The 20,113-nt window shown below is 38.7% G+C and overlaps 1 protein-coding gene across 5 annotated transcripts in view; it reads left to right on the top strand.

Annotated features, from left to right (window-relative positions):
* The window catches only part of Nrg1 (neuregulin 1), a 1,037,838-nt gene that overhangs the window by 881,828 nt on the left and 135,897 nt on the right, over positions 1 to 20,113 (top strand). For all 5 annotated transcript variants that reach the window (XM_028768307.1, XM_028768301.1, XM_028768308.1 and 2 more), the window contains exons 2-4: positions 2,366 to 2,543; positions 11,336 to 11,457; positions 18,596 to 18,646. In XM_028768307.1, the coding sequence (XP_028624140.1) occupies positions 2,366 to 2,543; positions 11,336 to 11,457; positions 18,596 to 18,646 (351 nt within the window). The remainder of the gene's footprint in view (positions 1 to 2,365; positions 2,544 to 11,335; positions 11,458 to 18,595; positions 18,647 to 20,113) is intronic.

The raw sequence follows: 20,113 nt of genomic DNA, 5'->3' as shown, positions 1-20,113 counted from the left end.
AAGAAAGAAAGAAAGAAAGAAAGAAAGAAAGAAAGAAAGAAAGAAAGAGGGAGGGAGGGAGGAAAGGAAAGGAAAAAGGAAAGGAAAGGAAAAAGGAAAGGAAAGAAAAGGAAAGGAATGGAAGAAAGAGATGGTAGAGAAAAGGATAAGGGGAAGGGAGGGAAAAATTTGACATTCCATGAGAAAATACTAATGCAAATAAGATAACAGTCTTATAGTTTGGGTTCAGACTTGTGTTCAGACTCAGTGAGTAAATACCTGGAGTGGTTAGAAGACAGAAAACAGACTTGCTAGGTTTAAGTGTATCTAACTATATGCGACATTTTGTTTATTAAAGCAAAGGACTAGACCTTGAGAATTTTGGTAGAGTTTCAACTTTAAATTAAAATCCAGCTGCAAATCATACAATCTTTCTTTTAGATATATACATGCAACAATTTATTCTTCTTAATATATGCAAACTAGTTTCTTTGATGCCATTTGGCTCTCTCCTGTTGGTTTCTTCTAAACCTTTCAGCAGAGTCAGATAATTAGAAATGACCTTGAAGAAGCTAATGGAGACAAACACAGGGGCTTGTCAGAAATATTAGAATTTAGTGTTTTTAAAACTTCCAAAGCAGCACCATGAACCATATCTCAAAAGTAAAAGCTCCGTGAAAGCAAGTCTTACTTTGAAGCTGTCAGAGAAAGAACAGGCGGGGGGGGGGGGGACGGGGGGAGAGAGAGAGAGAGAGAGAGGGAGGGAGGGAGGGAGAGAGGGAGAGAGAGGGAGGGAGGATTGATTTAGAAAAATGGGTGCTGGTTGGTGGGGGAAACAAGATAGATGTAATGTCAAGTACTGAAAGCTGGGTGCAGCTGGGTAAGTTTCCTAACCTGCTCCTATGTCTGCCACAGTATGTTCCTGCTGCTTTACCAGCCATCAAATAAATGAGGGGGTGTGTACCTAGAGGCGGTACCACTAAATAATTGCAGCATTCAAAGGTTTGAGCTTTTAATTCCTGGGCTCACTTCTGACAGTTTGGGGGTTTGGCTCATAAGGGCCAAGTTGTAGAAAAACAAATAGCCTGAGTAGACAAGGTATCCACTTCCTGTTCCTGTGTAAGGCAACCTTGATTGTGTCCCTGGACTCAGGGTCCTTACCCAGGGAGTAATTATGCCCTGGGTCAGTGAGGCAGAATCTCATTTACTTGGTTTGTTTTCTGGGATTTCCTGTTAATTCCTGAACTGAGCAGAAAAGTAGACTTTGTTGCTGGCCTTTGCAAGACTCAGCAGGAAACTATGAGCTGTTGAGATCTTGGGTTCTGGGTTGGTTGATCATTAAATAAGTTTGTGCGTGTAGATAAAAAGCCATCTTTTTCTTCTTTAGTTAAAAATGTTTTATTATAAAAACTCAAGTATACCCTGTAGTCTTTTATGACAAGCCATCACTCAGCTTCTTGGTCATCTGTTTTCATATTTATGCTGCTTTATAACATAATCATCACCATACGATTTTTAATCTATACATATTCTAGCACATACGGGGCTTTGTATAAATCAAAATGATATGTATACTTTTCAGGATAATGTAAAGGATCCTGCAAAAATGAAAGCATAATTGTGTAATATTCACAGCTTCTGTTCTGAAGATTTGGAAATGTTAAGTATGTGCAGTGCCCAGGGTGTGGTAGAGGTGGTCATATGTGAATGGACAGTCATATCTATGGGATAGTCACCTCAGGCCTAATCAGGAGTGATATTGAAGGACTTCGAATCTTGCAGAGTGCAGCTTTGGAGGATACCTGTGACACTTAGTGAGGTGGGCCTGATGCTAGTTTCTACAGATGTCAGAACCAAGTAGGAAAAAATATAGACTTAACTCAGTGTTTACTTTCAAGTCAGTAATTTATAAAAACTATTTACGGAAAAATGGATATGGTACTCCAGTGCCTTCCTACAGGGTTAGGCTAATGTGTGATATGGGGCCATGAAGGTGCTCTGAAGACAAAGCGTGCCTCCATGCCTCTCGTAGCACTGGTTTTATGAAATCAAGGAAGTAGCTGCTAAGAACATGATTTTAGGAATGAGTTTTTCATCCAGGTTCCATACCTACCTCTTTTTTATGCTGAGTTTGTTGTTTTGTTTTGTTTTGTTTTTAATTTGAGCATTTTATTTTTCTTCTAATTGTTGGAACCCATTTTGATCCACTCTTTTAAATTCATGTATGTATGTATGTATGTTCATATGTACATATATACACATACACATATACATGGCCTTGGTTGGTGAAACTGGTAATGGTAACTGATCAGGCTCATTCAACATACATATGTTTCCTTTTGAAATGCTTGGTGATCACGGCTCCTTCTCTCCTTTCTTTTTCCAGCGTTGCCTCCCAGATTGAAAGAGATGAAAAGCCAGGAGTCTGCTGCAGGCTCCAAGCTAGTGCTTCGGTGTGAAACCAGCTCTGAGTACTCCTCACTCAGATTCAAATGGTTCAAGAACGGGAATGAGCTGAACCGAAAAAATAAACCACAAAACATCAAGATACAGAAGAAGCCTGGGTAAGTAGGTGCCTTTAGTCATAGAATACATGCCAGTAGCAATAGGACAATATAGGACAGAAAATTATGAAGACCCTAGTTGTGAATTTACTGTCATAACAGGATATGTGATGAGTGGAAAGATTTTTGATTGTAGAGTCGGAGATTGTCATATCAGATAGAAAAGAATTTGGGAATTTATGATTCTAACAACTTTTGGATGAAGAAAGGGGACTTGAAGGGAAAGCTGTAAGAAGTCGGATGGGGTCGGGAGGGAAGAAAGAAGAAGGGATTAGTGGTAGGTACAGTAATATTCAAGGAGTATGAGATTCAGTCTCCTTAATATAAAACAAGTGATGGTTTAGTGTGGATGTCGTATGCAATTGAAATGCCAACTTCATTATAAAGCTCCACAATTACCTAGATTTATGCTGTAATGTTGAGTTTTGACTATTTTTCAAACAAAGGGTCAACACACATAACTGTTGTATAATAAGAATTTTTAGCTAACAATTCTATCAAGGTTCATCGACATTATAGCAGATTTAGACAATGCAGTCATCTTTCGGAGCAAAGAACCTTATGTTTTCTTCCTCCGTGAGCATGACCGTGTTTGAAGCAGGACATGACAGTCGTGATACCTCAGTGGCTCTGCTAGATGTCACCTCTGAGTGAAGGAGACTTCTATCCCAACAGTCTTTCTCTTAATCTATTTCCTTCTTTAAGAATCCCTTCCACAAGGATTCAAATCCATTTTGAGGAAATCAGGGAAGGGAGTAACCTGTTACATATTTGCTTCTAAGCCATTCATTAATCGACATGACTCCTTTAATGTGATTCTCATCTCTGAGAGGTTTTATTCACCCACGTCTGAGAAGACTCCTGAAGAGGCAGGTTTGATAACTCAGCAACAGCAGAGGAAACCAACCCCCATCCTCTCTTTGTGCCACATACTCATGAACGAGGCAGAACAAAATGGCTCTAAAGAGAATGTTAGCAAACTGTTTAATTACTCCGATGACAATAATTAGGGACCTTTTCCTAGTTCTCATGGCTTTATTAATTGTACCATTTTCTCTTATTACTAATCAAATCAGCAAGATCTGTTGATTTGGGAATATGTTAATTGTTGAGACAAGAAGGTGCATATCACATTGTACAGAAGGTGGTATTTCAAAGATTATAATATCAACAGCCAAAACACCTAAAAAAATTTTTTTTGACATAATGTTACTTAGAAACAACAGTGGTACTGAGTAGTTGTTAGCACACACCTTTAATCCCAGCTCTTGGGAGGCAGAGGCAGGCAGATTGTGAGCTCAAGGCCAAAGCGGTCTACGGATCAAGTTCCAGGGCAATGGGGACCACACAGAGAAAACTTTTCTAACCCCCATTCCATTAAAAAAAAGAAAAAGAAAAAACAACAGCATTCCAACATACAGTAAAAAACAGTTGTGTAGTTGGTGTGTGATGGCTAATTTTGTAGGTTGGAAAACTAAGAGTCAAATCTAGTGCACACCTGTAACCCCAGACTTGAAAGGCTGAGTTAGCAAGATAGCTACATGTTTGAAGCCAGCTAATCTACATACCATGATCCTGTCTAGAAACAAACTGAAAAAAAAATGGAAAGAAAAATTGAGGGTCAAATGTATTATGCTTTACCTAGAGTTGTGGAACTTGCAAAAAGCTCAGAAAAAAAAACATTTTTTTAAAATTTCTTACACTACACTCTGTCTTTGAAAGTAGGAATCATGGGGAAATGAGAAACAGCGGAAGAGTTGGAAAGATGATTATGATTATGGAGGTTAAGACAAGAAAAACTACTTGTTAGATACTGGATTGAACAGGATTTGCTGTCCCAATTTCATCAATTGGACAAATTAAGTCCAATTATATATATATATATATATATATATATATAAAATGTATATACATGGCAGGTGGCCTTTCATTCATAGCTGCGAACTGGCCTAACAACAGCAGTAGTAGTTAAGAGTTTATAATGGCTTTATGCCAGCAACATAACCAAATCAAAGAGGTAAGTGGGCTCATCTTTGTGCGTCGGCAGTCCTGAATTTGTATAAAGATGATCTGATTTAATCCTAATAAAACATGGGAATTTCAGACTGTGTGCTGAAATGAATGGAATGAGTCAGGGGTCAGGTTGATTTGGGGTGAATGGAGAGCAGAAGGTTTTTGAAGAGCATGCATGTTCCATCTCATATGTGTAAAGAGGCTAGTAAATTGAGTAAATAAGGTGGAAAAAAAAAAACAACCCCAAAATGTGAGGAGACAAACACACGTGTCTTTCTAAAGAGGACACATGTGCGCTTAAAAGCTTAATCAGTTGTCTGCTTGAGTAACATGTAACGTACCATTAGCATTCAGAAAGGCATGTTCATGTTGTCTGCATAGGGCCAGACAGCTCTAAGCACTGTCTACATACTAATATATTTCCCACCACATCAGAAAGGCCAATGTTCAGAAATCACTCACTTAATTCTAGCCTCATTGCAGAGAAGTAAATGGGGAAAAATTTATTCAAGCCATGCGATTGTAAATTACCCTTGGCACACACACACACACAAAGTTCATATATTTGAGCTAAAATAAGACCTGCTTTGTGTAGAGTAGGCGGCCGCTTAGGAGAAGATCAGCTGATTGTTTTTCACAATCAGATGACTTGTCATTTCTGAAGCTCTTTAAAAATAGTGTTGTCAGATTTTGGAGTAGCTAACAAAAACCTAAATTTAACATTAGCAAAATGCTAATTAGTCTATTATCCTATTTATCCTATAAACAAGTAGAATGAACATTATTATTACATTGTTTAAAAAACAGTCACCATCAAGAATGAATTTATGTCAGTTTCTTTCTGTTAGTTTTAATGTTAGTAAATAAACCTAGAATTTAAATAGGCCAGTCTCTAATGTTAATGTTATTTCATAGCTACCTATGACTGTTATATGACGTCAGAATATGAATGTTGGCATTAGTTCAGTCTATGACCTCTTGTTATTTTCATGTTCAAAAATATATAATACTTGTTATCTAGACCTCATGACTAGGAATATGTTTCAATGGTTATCTGGTCACATGACTTAAACTTAATCTTCTACTGTGAACAGCTAAGCAGAGGGGAATTTTCATTTGAGGTGTAGGATTTCCCTGGGAGTCTGTTTATGTCAAATGTTGACTCCTTCAGTCCTTAGTCTAGGCTTTCTTCCTTCTTTTATCTAGATTGCACATGGCAGCCAAAATTTTCCTTTAATCCCTTAGTGTTATGAAAAGATTTCACAGCAATATATAGTCCCTTTCATTGTGTAAACTAACCTCCCCCTTGAACCCTGTCTCCTCTTAAGAAACAACTTTCCTGCGTGTTCTCCCTGTGAGTTTAAACTGCTGTTTGTTTGATCTGGTAAAGCCACGTGTGGGACCAATTGAAAGAGATGAAAACCACTCTGTGTTGTGTATCTGTTTATCCTTCTCTTCCTGTTGTCTGTGCCTGGTGGGTGATTTGGATCAAGAAAAGTAGATGAAGGTGTTTGGCATGTCAGATTTGGCCTCACTGAAATATCTGCTCTGGATTAGCCTTATTAAAAGACAAACTTGTATTTCTTGTCTGGTTCATACATGTTTATTTGACCCTCATTTTGCTTCAGCTTTTCTTTTCAGCTCATATTTTCATTTGGTTTGGAAGTGGCTTTGCTTATTCAAAACTCTTTTGAAGATTTTTACAAATAATCTGCCTTGGGGCTGGTGAGATGGCTCAGCAGGCAAAAAGGTGCTTGCCACCAAGCCTGCTGACCTGTGATCGACCCCAAGAACCCATATAAAGGCAGAAGGGGAGAACCAACTACCACAGATTGTCCTCTGGCTTTCACATGAGTGGTGGGAAAAGCATCCCTCCACACACAGAGAGATGGATGGATGGATGGAGGGATGGATGGATGAGTGGGTGGGTAGGTGGGTGGATGGATGGATGGTATTCTATTGTTTTCAGTAGCCATATCATATTTTGGATAAAGAACTATATATCATAAAAGTTTATATACAGTCCCTTTCTTAGCTATTGAAGCACTTGGGCAGGCCATTGGAAGTCATTTTGTGTGGTTTATGTTCACATTCAATATGAGTGTCTGGTCCTATTGTGTAAGAAATGCCTCTTCTCCTTCTGCATCCTTCTCACAGAAAGCAGGTTGACATTTAAATCAGAATTTAAGACATGCATACATGCATACACACACACACACACACACACGCACACACTCATGAGCTGCACAAATGGATACTTTTGTAAGAGTTTGTTTGGCAAATGGATTCCAGTCTTGACTCTCCCCTGAGAAAACCTAACTCTTTCCTAGATTCTCTATCTAGTTCTGGATCATCCTGATTCTCCCTTGTAAGGCCACCTTGTGTTTTTCCTCTTTTCCCTGTGATGCTCAGTTTTCATAGGACACTTGGTCATTCTCAAGTCACTTCTTTTCCCAGGAGCAGTCAGGTGAACTACTTAATAGTTGCCCATGTGACATTCAGAAGTGCTTCCTTGTGGGACTTGTTTCTTTAACAGAATCCTTTCTCTTGTTAGGATTTCTAGACTCTCTCCAGTTATAGTCCCCTTCTTCCAAAGTCCCCAAGTTAATGGTATTGTTCATTGGCTGTCATTCCAAAATATATTTCAGTGTTCCAGCTATGACACAGCCAGTTCACAGTGTACTAGAATGTCTAGCCAACTTGATTTGTATTCTGCATGAGCATGAATTTAACCCAAGAGTAGACAATTTTTCTTCATTCCTTTCTCAGTTTTAAAGAAATAGCTTCTTTAAAAGGCTGATGTTAAAGAAACCTTTGCTTCGTGTATATTTCTATACCAGTTTCTGAGTCTGATTGTATCTGTTACATGTCTTGATGAAGCTGAGCTTGGTATTGGACCATTGATGTTCTATGCTAGATTCCCAGGGATGTTCTCTACAGAAGTGACTGAATGGCCATATCTAACGCCTGGCTTGGAAATGTACCCCTGAGGCTTGTGTGAAACTACCAAGAAGTACTTATATAAAGAGACCTATTTTCCATTGTTTAGTGGAATATTTTTTTCTGAACACAGAAGAGTGTACACACACACACACACACACACACACACACACACACACACACACACAATCCCTCTGTCCTTCATAGCATTTGATTATATTACTTGGGTTTATCTTCCAGGAAGCATGGCCCAGGCCTTTTAGAAGTATCATTTTAAAGATTATGCCAACTGGAAATTTAATTATCTTGTATCTTATAGTTCAATCCAGTTCAATAGTTAAAATACTAAATTGTACAGGGTCATGAAAGAGGTCTTTATATACCAGGATAAGATTGTTCCTAAATTTATAAATTGGGAAGATTGGGGATTTTTGGTTGTTGTACAGTCTTGGAATATTGCTCTAATTGATTTCCAGAATTTTGGGCCTTAAAATAAAAAGTCCCTGGTTTGTTTTTTTTTTTTTTTTAATTTTAGGAATTAATTCTTCCTCTGATATAGAAGATGAGGATATTTTCTTTTTCTTTTCTTTTTTTTTTTTGTTTTTTTTTTGTTTTGTTTTTTGTTTTTCGAGACATGATTTCTCTGTATAGCGCTGGCTGTCCTGAAACTCACTCTGTAGACCAGGCTGGCCTCAAACTCAGAAATCCACCTGCCTCTGCCTCCCAAGTGCTGGGATTAAAGGCATGCGCCACCACTGGCCAGCAAGGATATTTTCTAATATGCTTCATAATTTGTTGTTACCACTTGTTATTTCACAAAGCAAACATCAAAATTCTTTCAAAAACTTTGCTGTATTTTTAGGTGAAAAAAATCTTATTACAATGTTTATGATTACAGGGTATCTACCACAAAGCAAACTTATCACAGATAGGCCAAGGATATATGAAACTGATAATTCATTAGAAAATGTGTATTTGAGTATCCCAAAGCCTGGCCCAGCATCAGAAGAATGTGAGAAGTGGTGTTCTAATATTGTTACATTTTTATAGTGTCAGAAGCTCTTATTAGCTTGAAGTATCCATCTACTTATGTTACTTTTCAGAGGTACTTTAGGGAAACTTTTTCTTTGAATAGCCTCTGTGGTTAATGCATGGCTATTCCCCATACAGTCCTGGCTGGTACGGTTACTTCGATATACAAAACTGTTATGAGTAAATCTTTCGGACAGTTTCTTCTGTGGACCGTTATTTTTCAAAAGTATGCATGGGTGTGCTATGTGAAAGAAAGGAGATTGGCTAGGTTGAGAGATTTTACTGGACAATCAGAGTCTCTTAGTAATATTGAAAGTTCTGAGAAGCTTGAAGGGGGTGGGGTGGGTGGGGCTTTAATGTTTTCCAAGGTTTTTGAGAATAGAACCCATTTGTCAGGATTCCCCTGTCCCCCACCCCCACCCACACCTGGGTAAATTTTACTGTTGCTTTGTTGGGCATTACAACTAATAGAGGTAACTTTTCAGCCAATGAATTGCCCTGGCCATGGCTGCCTGGGGCCTGTACCACCTAAAACTGTCACTACCCCTTTTACATCGCATCTGACTTCCTGCTGTCTGCATTAGGGATGTTAGGTCCTGTGATTACATAAATAGGAACATCCACACACTTCTTGATCCATTCATACGTGTACCCAGTATTGCTCGAGGACATATCAGGAATAGCACAGTGTGTTGAAGACACAGGTAGTTTAAGATTATAGACTGTCTGGTCTGAATTTAAGATTATAGACTGTCTGGTCTGAAGTGTATGTGGTGCATCTGGGCAGGAGACATAGTGAGAGAACTGGAATGAAAAAGGTTATCACAGTGTTAATAGAGGTGACTGGAATCTAGATATGGAGAGAGAAGCTTCACTTGCATGATCTGACCAAGTGTAAAGCTTGACCAGGGGCTTGGCACTGAAGACAGCCTTTGAAGGTCAGCTAAGATCATTAAGGTAGAAGCACAAGGTACCCTATGTGGGGGCAAAATATGACCTATCAGAGACACAAGACCATGAGGTGTGAGTGTGGAATTGTGGATGCTGCTACCTTCCAGTCTAGAGAGAAGGAGGAATGAAATTTGGAACCAGAGTTTCTACCTGATGATTATAGCACATGGCAAGAAGACCAAAAAGAATGGAGAAAACAGCAAAGTATGAAAGCAACTGCAAATATTGCCACCTTCTCTTCCTGTCCTCTTTTGTCCCCATTGTCCTTACTATAAGGCATGACTCCCGGATGTTAAGCTAGAATAAAGCTTTAACAGTTGGTGTAAGCTTCCAGTGATGGCTCATGCCTATAAGCCCATGACTTGGGAGACTGAGTGTCTTGATTAGGGTTTTATTGCTGTGAAGAGACACCATGACCAGTGCAACTCTTATAAAAGAAAACATGTAATTGGGGCTGGCTTACATCTCAGAAGTTTAGTCTATTATCATCATGGCAGAAAGCATGGCATGAACAGGCAGACATCCTGTTAGAGGAGCTAAGGATTCTATGTCTTGCTCTGCGGGCAGCAGAAGGAGATTGAGTCACACCGGCCAACTTGAGCATTTATAACCTCAAAGCCCGCCTCCACAGTGACACACAGCCTTCAGCGAGGCCACATCTCCTACAACAAGGCCATATCCCCTGATAATGCCGCTCCCTTTGGGCCAAGCATTCCAACACATGAGTCTATAGGGGCCATACCTATTCAGACCACCACACTGAGGCAAGACGTTATTCAAGCTATTTCTTTTCTCTGCTGAGTTTCAGGCCAGCCTGAGCTACTGTGAGAAGCTCCCAAACTTTCACAGCAGAAAGTCCTTTGCAAACGCTTAGCTAATCCTGTTAGCACTGAGCTTTTGTAACCCATAGACAGCTTAAATTACAGGCCATGAGCAACAGTAAAAGAGACAGAAGTACACATCACAATGACATCCACATTAAAGAAATGGTGAATATTGATTTAATGTTCAGAAGGCTATAAAAGTGTACTGCTGTAGCAGGAACATTTATTCCAGTGTTAAGAACAATGTGTGCGGTACTTTGTGCCTGGCAATGGCAATCTTCAGGGATGATACCTCTTGTTTCTTCTTGTTTCTTAGGATGATACATTTACCCTATGGAAGTGATTACATTTCTGAATGTTCCTCAGCTGAGAAGTGCAGAACATTCTTATCTACCATAGATATCGAGTTAAATCTATTAGGCTTTTAGGCAAACATTTTAAACATTTTTTCTCTTCTTAAGCCTTTTTTTCTTTTAACATTTGAGATTATAATTTAGTTATGACATTTTCTTCTCCCAAACCCTAAACACCATTTACTCCTTCCTATCCTCCTTCACATTCATTCCCTCCTGTTTTCATTAATTACTACAGGATGCATATATATATTTATAAACATATATATTCCTGACTGTAACCTGGTTAGTCCATGTAATGCTACTTGTATATATGTTCTCAGGGTGAGGATACACACAAGGGAGGGAGGAAAGAAAGTGTACCAGCAAATCTTAAAGAACTCCAAGGCATAACATGATTGGCTGTACATGATGGCCGAGAACAACGAGCAAAGTCAGAAAGGACCAACTTTAACTACCTGTGTGATAAACTTATGATTTCAGAGGCAAGGTTTGGTCTGGCTGAAGCCTATGTCTGAACTGACGTGATAGCAAGTGATAGTTTAACGTTGTATGCATAGGGTAGGATGGGAGAGTTTGAAAATTCTGAACCCAGAAAAGTGTATTTATCATACAGATAAATATCATACAGACTAGGTTTCTGCCATTCGCTTACACTGCTCTGGTCTCTGTCTCACAGGAAGTCAGAGCTTCGAATTAACAAAGCATCCCTGGCTGACTCTGGAGAGTATATGTGCAAAGTGATCAGCAAGTTAGGAAATGACAGTGCCTCTGCCAACATCACCATTGTTGAGTCCAACGGTAAGACACCCGCTACCCTCTGTTTTCTCAGTCTGTGACAGGAGGGATGGAGACGTGTGATAATGAGTGAAGTCTTATCAAGAACAAGGGAGAAACATGAGAAAGGAAGACAAACATTGGCATCTTTTGTGTTCTATGTCAAGGTCTTCATTTCATGTGATGATATAGATGAAATATGTATATTACACAGTTATAGAATACATATTACACATACACACACACATATATATGTTATATATAGGTACAATAAGTATATTTGTATTATATATGTATATGTATAATGTATACAAACACATGAATGAATGATCTACTTTATTTTTAAGCAAGTCCTGACAAGTTTTATGTTCCAAGATACATTTTTAAGTGATTATGTCAAACTAATAGAGTGTTAGACACATTGACCTTTTAGGGCTATTAATTTTGAAATTTAAAAACACCTTAGAGGCAATGAATTTCCTTCTTTGCAATGGTTTCTCACTGAGCTGAGAGCCGTTCCAAGGAGGATTGGCTAAACAAATGAAGGACTCAGAAGTGGGAAGTACTACCTGCCAACTAACAACCTCCTCCAGGTCTTCTAGGAAATCAGAAGGTGACAGCTGCTAGCTGTGTCTTCTGTTACTCAGTAGCAGGAGCTCTGAGGGTCATGTCTAGGGGCTGATGATAACCTAGGAATGCTTCTTCAAACCTTGGAGCTCTCAGGAGCTATTTCAAGAACCTCACTCTGTGTATTGTGGCTTTAAATGATTGTGCATTTTTGTAAACCCAATCCTGGTTTCTCTGCTTCTTGGGAGAGATGAAAAACTATCCATTATAATGAAAGGGTCTGTTGGAGTAGAAAGGCCAACATGGCAGCTCATCATAGGAAGAGTAAAGAATGTACAGTTAATTTCATAGGAGACTGAGTTGGCTTCTGTCACTTGGTTCTCATGTGACACATACATCAGGAAAGAGTGAATGGAATAGATGTTATGGAGGAGGGCCAGGAAAATCCAGATTAGTACTTGTTCTTTCTTCTCTGGCCTTCTACAGAATGTTCCAGAGTGGCATCAAATCTACTACATTTCATTTTAGATACTTTTCTCTATTGGGAGTAAAGGAAAAACCAGGAAAAGTAGTTTCAATTACTAGTTTTAGAAACCGTGCTTATGACAGTTAAAGTGTGAGTGCCATTTAAAATGTATATGAGTGAGTACAATGACACTTTGCTTTGTAATCAATACAGGTTAATCAGAGCATTGGCTATCATTACTTCATTCCACATGGAGTCTTACAGAATTGGAGCACAACATTTAAAACTTGAGGATTCATGAATTTCAGTAGTTCATTCCTTACTCTGGTTTAGTTCATAATTTTTGAAAGCATAATAATTTGTCTTGTTTTGAGAACATGATGAGCTTTTTGTCATGTTTTGGAAGTTGTCCTGTTCAATGTGTTTTAATATGTCTACATGATAAATGATTATGAATCATGATTCTCACATTTAAATTGGATTCTTGTGACTATACATACCATACAGCAAAATAAAATTAAAGTTAGTGTTATCACTGCTTATAGTATGATTATGTTGATTATTCCATGGCTTCTGGTTTAAAGGAATAAACAGTGATAATCTATCGCTGTATTAGTCCTGGTAAAAAAATCTATAGGGTCTTTTTACATTATTATTAATTTTGGGATAGTAAAAGTTTGATAATACTTATTTTCATGTTTCTAATATAAAGAGCTATCCAATTAATATCAATTCCTGGTCTGGTGCTCAAGTTTGAATATATAGCCCTGATAAATTTTATGTCTGAGTAATGGAAGTTAGAGGCATTTATGATATTGACTCTTCTTTTTTTAACCTGACAAAAATAAAAAGTTCACGGTAATATTTTATAGGGCATTTTTTTTGTGATTTTCTTTTTTGCTTGTTTGTTTTACTGACAGTGTCTGTAACCCACGTTAGGCTAGCTTTGAACTTCCTACACAGTAGAGGATGATGTTTTATTTGTGATCCTTATGCCTCTACCTCTGACATGTTGAGATTATAGACCTATAATATACATAGTTAATGCAGTGGTTTTGGAGATTAAAAGCAAAAACAAAACAAAACAGACCCTGTTACCTGTAGACAAGCACTAGACAAACAAGGGAGCTACTTCCTCAGTCGTGGGCTCTTAACATTTAAGACATCAGAAGTGAGAAAGTGTAGAATCCCAATAGCAGTACAAGGTGGCCCCTGAGATAATTGGTCACCCTAATTGAACCCTCTCAAAGGGTGTGGGCTATCTAGGAGGAATCTGTGGAAGGGAAAACACATGATCAGAATATATTGTATAAAAATATTTTCCTTCTCTAAAGGAAAAGAAATGAAATTCTTAGAATGGGTATTAAACCATTTTAGGATCAAAAAAGTACTAGACAGTGAAATGGAACATAAACCTGCTTTTACTCCCTAGTGCACAGCGGTTCACTCTCCATCTGAGTCTGTGTGCACACAAAGATAGTTGAGGCAGAATCACTTGTCAAGAGCTGGGAGGAGGGATGGCATGAGACAAAGAGAGGGGGAGTCTGTAGGGAAGATCTTGGCCTCTGGAGATGGATTTGTACCCAGCCATCTCAGAGGCTTTCAGCAGTGTTGTCATGTGACAGCTTCTTCTTTTCCCTTTAAACTGCCTCAGATGGCTTTAAACTCTAGAAGGCAAAGACCTCACTGTTTCCTAGACCCCTTACTCTACATGCTTTCATCTCTGCTCTTCGTAAATTCTAAAGAAGCAGGTTATGCTCCCACTTTGTCATTTGCTTCTCCACGGCTCCCTTTAAGATACCCTTTGAGACTTAACTCCTTTTCTGTGTCCGGGTCCTTGTCCTCCCAACAAAATCTGGGCTAGCAAGGACATGATTAGCAGGGATCGTGGCACCCCATGCCATAGACCCAGCGAATTTACCCTTGGCCAGATGTCTTGTCTACCACTCAGCCGGTAGAAATGAGCTACTGCTCACGTGTGGCGAGGTAGATCTATCTAAATCAGCACCTAGATATAAATTAAATAACAAAAATGTAAGAAGTTCCTTTTTTTTTTTCCAATTACGCCAGTGGAATAGTGACAGTATTGCCAAAATACTCAAGCACTTAGAAAAGAATATATGTGTAGTCACTCATTTAGTAAGCTACATTTGAAGAATTTGTTTATCTTTTGCCCTTTTCTGGTGCCTTTCCACTTCTTTGGGGAATTGAAAAAAAAGAATTTGCATGTGCAAACATATGTAAACCTATGCAACCTGCCCTGCCGGTGGGTGCCCAACGTTGATTTTTACAGAAACACTATGTCGGGTTGTAATCGTCCAGCAGTGAATTATAAAATGCGTATTGGCAGGAGAAAAGGCCACACACATTTTCTCTCAGCTTACACCCTGGGCCCTTTTTTATCTAGTTATTTGGGTTGCTCTTTTTTCTAAGATATCCTAATTTCACAATTAATTCCTAGCTAACAAACCCTAGGACAGTGTTTGAATATTAGAATAAAGGGACAAAGACAAGAGTTACAGACATAGTTTGTCTGCACATTATTTAAGTAATGCCATCGTATCAAAGGGTGATATGGGAGATATACGACTAATCAATTGTGTCTTTTCTTATGTTTTCTCCTTTAAACAGGAGGAAAAAATATGAGATTCAAGCTGTCATAGGAACAATCAAACTTTTAGCCATACTATTCCATGAGAGAAACAGAACAAAAGAGATTAAAAAAAAATAGTTTGAATAGAAAATCAATTAGTGTTTTAACATTTTGTCTCATGTGCGTCATAGGCTTAGCCTTTGCCCCCTCTCCCAAAGTGTTGTGGGAAATACGATTTTGGGGAACATCATGGAGACACACTGAAAAGAATGTCAAATAGGTTTTATTTATTTTTACTTATATATTTACTTATTTTAAGACAGGGTCTCGCTGTGCAGCCATGGCTGACATAGAACTTGCTATGTAGACCAGACGGGCCTGAAATTCAAGGAGAACTCCTTGTCTCTGTCTCTGGACTAAATTGCTGGGGTTAAAGGCAGCACTACTATGTCTGGAGTCAAGTAAGGTTTATATTTAATTTGTCACTCTCCATATATGTTATGTTATGGAGGGTGCTCATAAAAGCTGATAAACATTAATGATATGATTAGAATATGACAGATCATACATAGTATCTCTACAGTATTTATTAATTTGAAAACTTCTCAGCTGCTTATACATTATGGGCAATAGAAATTCAGACACTCAAAGATATTCTTAGGTTCATGTTTTACCATTGTAAATAAGTGCGTGTACTTTAAGAATCATTTCTAATCACAACTTTTGTAGCCATACTAGAGACTCAGAAGTGCAGGGGAAATAAGAATCACGTAACACATGTGAAATGTGCAGACGGCATGTGTGTATGTGTGCGTGTGCATGCGTTTTTTAGTGAATATTGACGTTCTCATTATGCCCGTGACAAAGTCTTATACAAGTCACGTGTTCATATTTATGAGGAAATCATTTTCCAGAAAACATTTATCAGACATTGCAATTTGAGACTGGATTTAATTTATCAAAATAATTATCCAAACGTGAAAAAGATCACAATGTTGTTTATGTTCTCATGTCTACTGAGTGTGAGTCGGTCAGCAGTGTTGAATTCCTGATGATTCGGAAGCCTCACTATTTACTCCATTGAGTAGACATTTGCAAGTGTAACATGCCAGTTTACTTGTACCTAAATATACGCCTTAGCTACCGATCAAGGCGACTGCAGCACTTAAGATTTTTAAATCTGTAAGTGGGATGTAAACTTCCGATTACAACAAAAACAAACAAGTTGTTTGTTTGTTTTTAAATCTTGACTCCTGCACACAGCGGGCAAAAAGATGTCTGTGTTAATCAATAAGGTTATCTTTTCTTAATAGCGGAGATCTTTTAAAAGTATCTACTGTTTTTTTTTTAAAAAATATATAGGTTATTTGTTAATCTCTGAGCTTGCATTTCCTCGATATTAATTCAGGAAGTATATTTAATTCAGGAAGTTTTTTTTTTTTCGGAAACCACAGTCATTAAAGATGTTTTAAAGATCTCCAGAATACATATCTAATTCAGGAAGGGGGTTATTTTCAGTAGCCTCCGTGTACAACCATTTGCTCCGTGTAACCATTTGCTTCTATGAATGTTTGTCTAATGCCGCATTCAATCACAACAGGAAGCTATGGTTAACCTGTTCTCGGCTCTGAGGTCTTTCAGAATGGCTCTTGTGTGTGTGTGTGTGTGTGTGTGTTATCTTCTTTGAAGGTCATGGTCCCTTGGTGTGCAAAAAATAAATATGAAGAAAATTTTGATGTTGGATTGGGCTTGGGGCTTTGTCCAACCCTTGTCAGGCATTGTGAGTGCAAAGTGTTGATGTGGTGGTCAAGTCATCGATGCATCCTGAAGGGCAGAGCAAGGAGGTATCTTTCAGAGGCATCTCTCAGTGTGGGCGCACAGTTTGACAGCATTGTGGTCCTTCCAGGCGTGCCTATGGAAGAACAACTATAGGGAATCTTGGATTTTTACAAAAAAAAAAAAAAAAGAAAAGAAAAAAGAAAAAAAAAAGGTTCCTCTTAAGATTGCTTGTTTCCAGAGAAGACCAATTTTTATCTTCTACAGCCCAAATCAATAAAGCTACTTGTTGCTGATTCAGAAACAGGTGTCAGCACTTGGTTCAGCTAAGAGCATCCTCTCTACTGCCCCCTGCATGAGACAGTTTCAGAGAAGTCCTACATCCTCATGTACAAGTCTACTTGACTTTGTGCCATTCCTAGTGGGTGTAAACACTGGTGTAGGAAACTTAGATTTTTCACAAAAACAGTCTTACTCTGCGAATAGTCTTAGAATCCTTGACGAAGAAAGATTGACCGTCTACACTTAAGTTACACTAGGAGGTTAACATCAGCGCTTAGCAAAGACACATTTCTGGTCGTCGATACTTGAATCCGTGATACTTGACCATTACTCTGGAATCTTACGTGGCTTTTTTTTTCCTCCTAGTTTCTCAAATTCTTTTGTCCCTAGAGAAATTTCAGAAGTTGAAGGAATATTGTCACTTCAATCTTCTTTCCTGTTAGGCTGGTCCCACCATGTTGGAAATGAGCATATCCCACTCTACCATGAACCGTGTATTGATTTAGATGCAAAATGACAACACATATGAGCTTCTCAGAATTTTCAGGCAGATGTAGTGACTTTCGAGAGGTACCTGGCATCACATGAGACTCAACTTATTTTTGTCTTGGTTAGGGTGGGTGAGAATAGACACCGTTTGATTAGTTATACATGGTCAAAGTTGAATGATTTCCATCATTATTCCTTTGTATCACGCCAGTATCACAAAACTGTCTTTCAAAAAAAAAAAACATTAAAAATCTAACATACTAAAGCTAGTTTTAGGACTACACACTGAGCTATTTAGACAGTGTAACCCCTTGCCCCTTTATTACATTCTTAAGACAACTTTAGATTCTTAAATAAGCCTCACAGATCTCAGGATAATGGCATTCTCTCCTATGCTCGCTTATCCTTCATTGCTTCAGGGCGTGTACCAGCTCACTTACTGTCCCGAGTAGCCAACATGTATCAGATGAAAATGCTCCCATCTTGATTAACTCTGGCAATTTTAAGAATTCTATGCTAGAACTTGATGTTGTTTGCCAGTTTGCACAAAAGTAAAAAAAAAAAAACAAAAAAAAAAAACAAAAACAAAAACAAAAAAATCCACCGCATGTTGCATGGTTTCATTTTTGAACACAACAGTAATTTTCAAAACTCTTCAGCATTAGAAATTCCGCCTTGGATTGGTATGACAGTGGCTTTGACGCTCAAGATTCCCCGTTTCTTCTTCCTTTCCAAGAAACCCACTATCTGTCTCTCAAGTGCTCCTTTCTTCCTCATTCCTCCCCAGGGGGAGCAAACGGTTCCTCATAATTACTTAGCAGAATTCATCTCAAGCTCTTCCCCCACAAAAGGAGAACTATTTATTTGGATGTCTTCAGGCACTGCCCATCCTTCCTCACGCTCATTTACACTTGGACTGTAGGCGATGGCCCCAGCTTCTAGCCTCCTGCTCTACCCCATAATCGCCTATCACCTTTTGTTTTTTGCAGAGTTCACCACTGGCATGCCAGCCTCAACTGAAAGAGCCTATGTGTCCTCAGGTAAGGAAAAGATCCTGGCAAGTTTGACTAACCAGTATGAGAGGCTTGCCTGCCAGCTGCTCTTCACACTAACCAGCACTTCCCTTGCATCCAAATTTCAGCTACTCCTGTCTTCTGCTCCAGTCTTTTTCTCAGCTTCCATCTGCCCTTTTGAATTTTATTTAAGGCAGGATGGCTCTTTTGCTGCAGGCCTGAATGGTTGCTCAAGATACAAACAGAAGAGAGAGAGAGCTCATATCTATGTGCCACTTGGTGATATTAAACAAGTTAAAGGGAAATTTGGGGTGCAAGATGAGATTTTTCGTCTTTGGGGGTGCTTCTCTTGGTTGCTTGGGCAACCCCTCAGAATGAGACTGTGTGCTTCGATGGTAGACCCAACATGTTATGTCTAACCTCTGAGGTGCTGTTGGCAAGTTCTGCTTCACTAATTTTGAAACAACAGCATCAAACTTGACTTTTCCAAACTATTATTGCAATATTCTGTTTCTTTTCATTTTTCCTGTAACATCTACTGGTGGGAGTCATATTCTGGGAAGACATGAGCTAATATCACCCAGCTCTAAAAATCTGTAGATAACCATAGTTCACTAGTCTGTCGACTAGTTGTGCAGTGACTTAGTCGGCTGTGTTTTTAGCTGATTTTTGAGACAAAACTTTGCATATGTGGCTCAGGCTAGCATCCCTCTTGGGATCCTTCTTTCTCTGTCTCCCTAGACCTAGGTTATAGCCATGTACCACCGTGCCCAACTATTTAATTATTTTCTTTTATTATTGATGCTACAAATAATTATATCATTTCTCTCTTTTTTCCCCTGCCCTCAAGCCCTCTGATATACCCCTCCTTGCTCTTTTTCAAATGCATGGCCTGATTTTTCATTACTTATTGTTATGTATGCATATGATGCATATATGTATATGATTCCTAAATATAACCCGTTCAATCGGTATAATGTTACTTGTATGCACGGTTTGGGGGCTGACCATTTGTATTAGATAACCAGTTGGTATGCTTTTCACCGAGGAATACTATTTCTCCCACTCTCGGTGTTTCTCAAGTTGCCTGTAGTTCTTTATGTGGGGTTGAGGTCTTGTGGGCTTTCTCCATCCTCTTTGACATGTCTGCTGCTGTTCTTGTTCACCTCATGTCCAGGCAGTCATGTTGGTGAGACTTCATGGGTGTAGTTCCTAACATGTCCAGGATAGACAGTATTACTACATACTTTCTGATCCTCTGGCTGTTACCATCTCTTCACCACCCTGTTTTGCAATGCTCCCTGAGTCTTAGGTATGGGAGAATTTTGAAGATGTCTTCATTGGGACTGAGTGTCTCAACTCTGCATTTTGATTGGTTGTGGTTTTCTGTAATGGTCTCCATCTATTACAATGAGAAATGTCCTTGATGAGGGGTAAGGAGTACAGTTAGCTTTATATTTATGATTTTTATGGTTAATAGAACTTTGGGAAATT

This window comes from Grammomys surdaster, unplaced genomic scaffold, assembly GCF_004785775.1.
Source record: "Grammomys surdaster isolate TR1022 unplaced genomic scaffold, NIH_TR_1.0 185, whole genome shotgun sequence".
NCBI classification, from domain to species: Eukaryota; Metazoa; Chordata; class Mammalia; order Rodentia; family Muridae; genus Grammomys; species Grammomys surdaster.
Note: the sequence above shows the minus strand (reverse complement) of the source record. Positions and strands in the feature narration are given on the sequence as shown.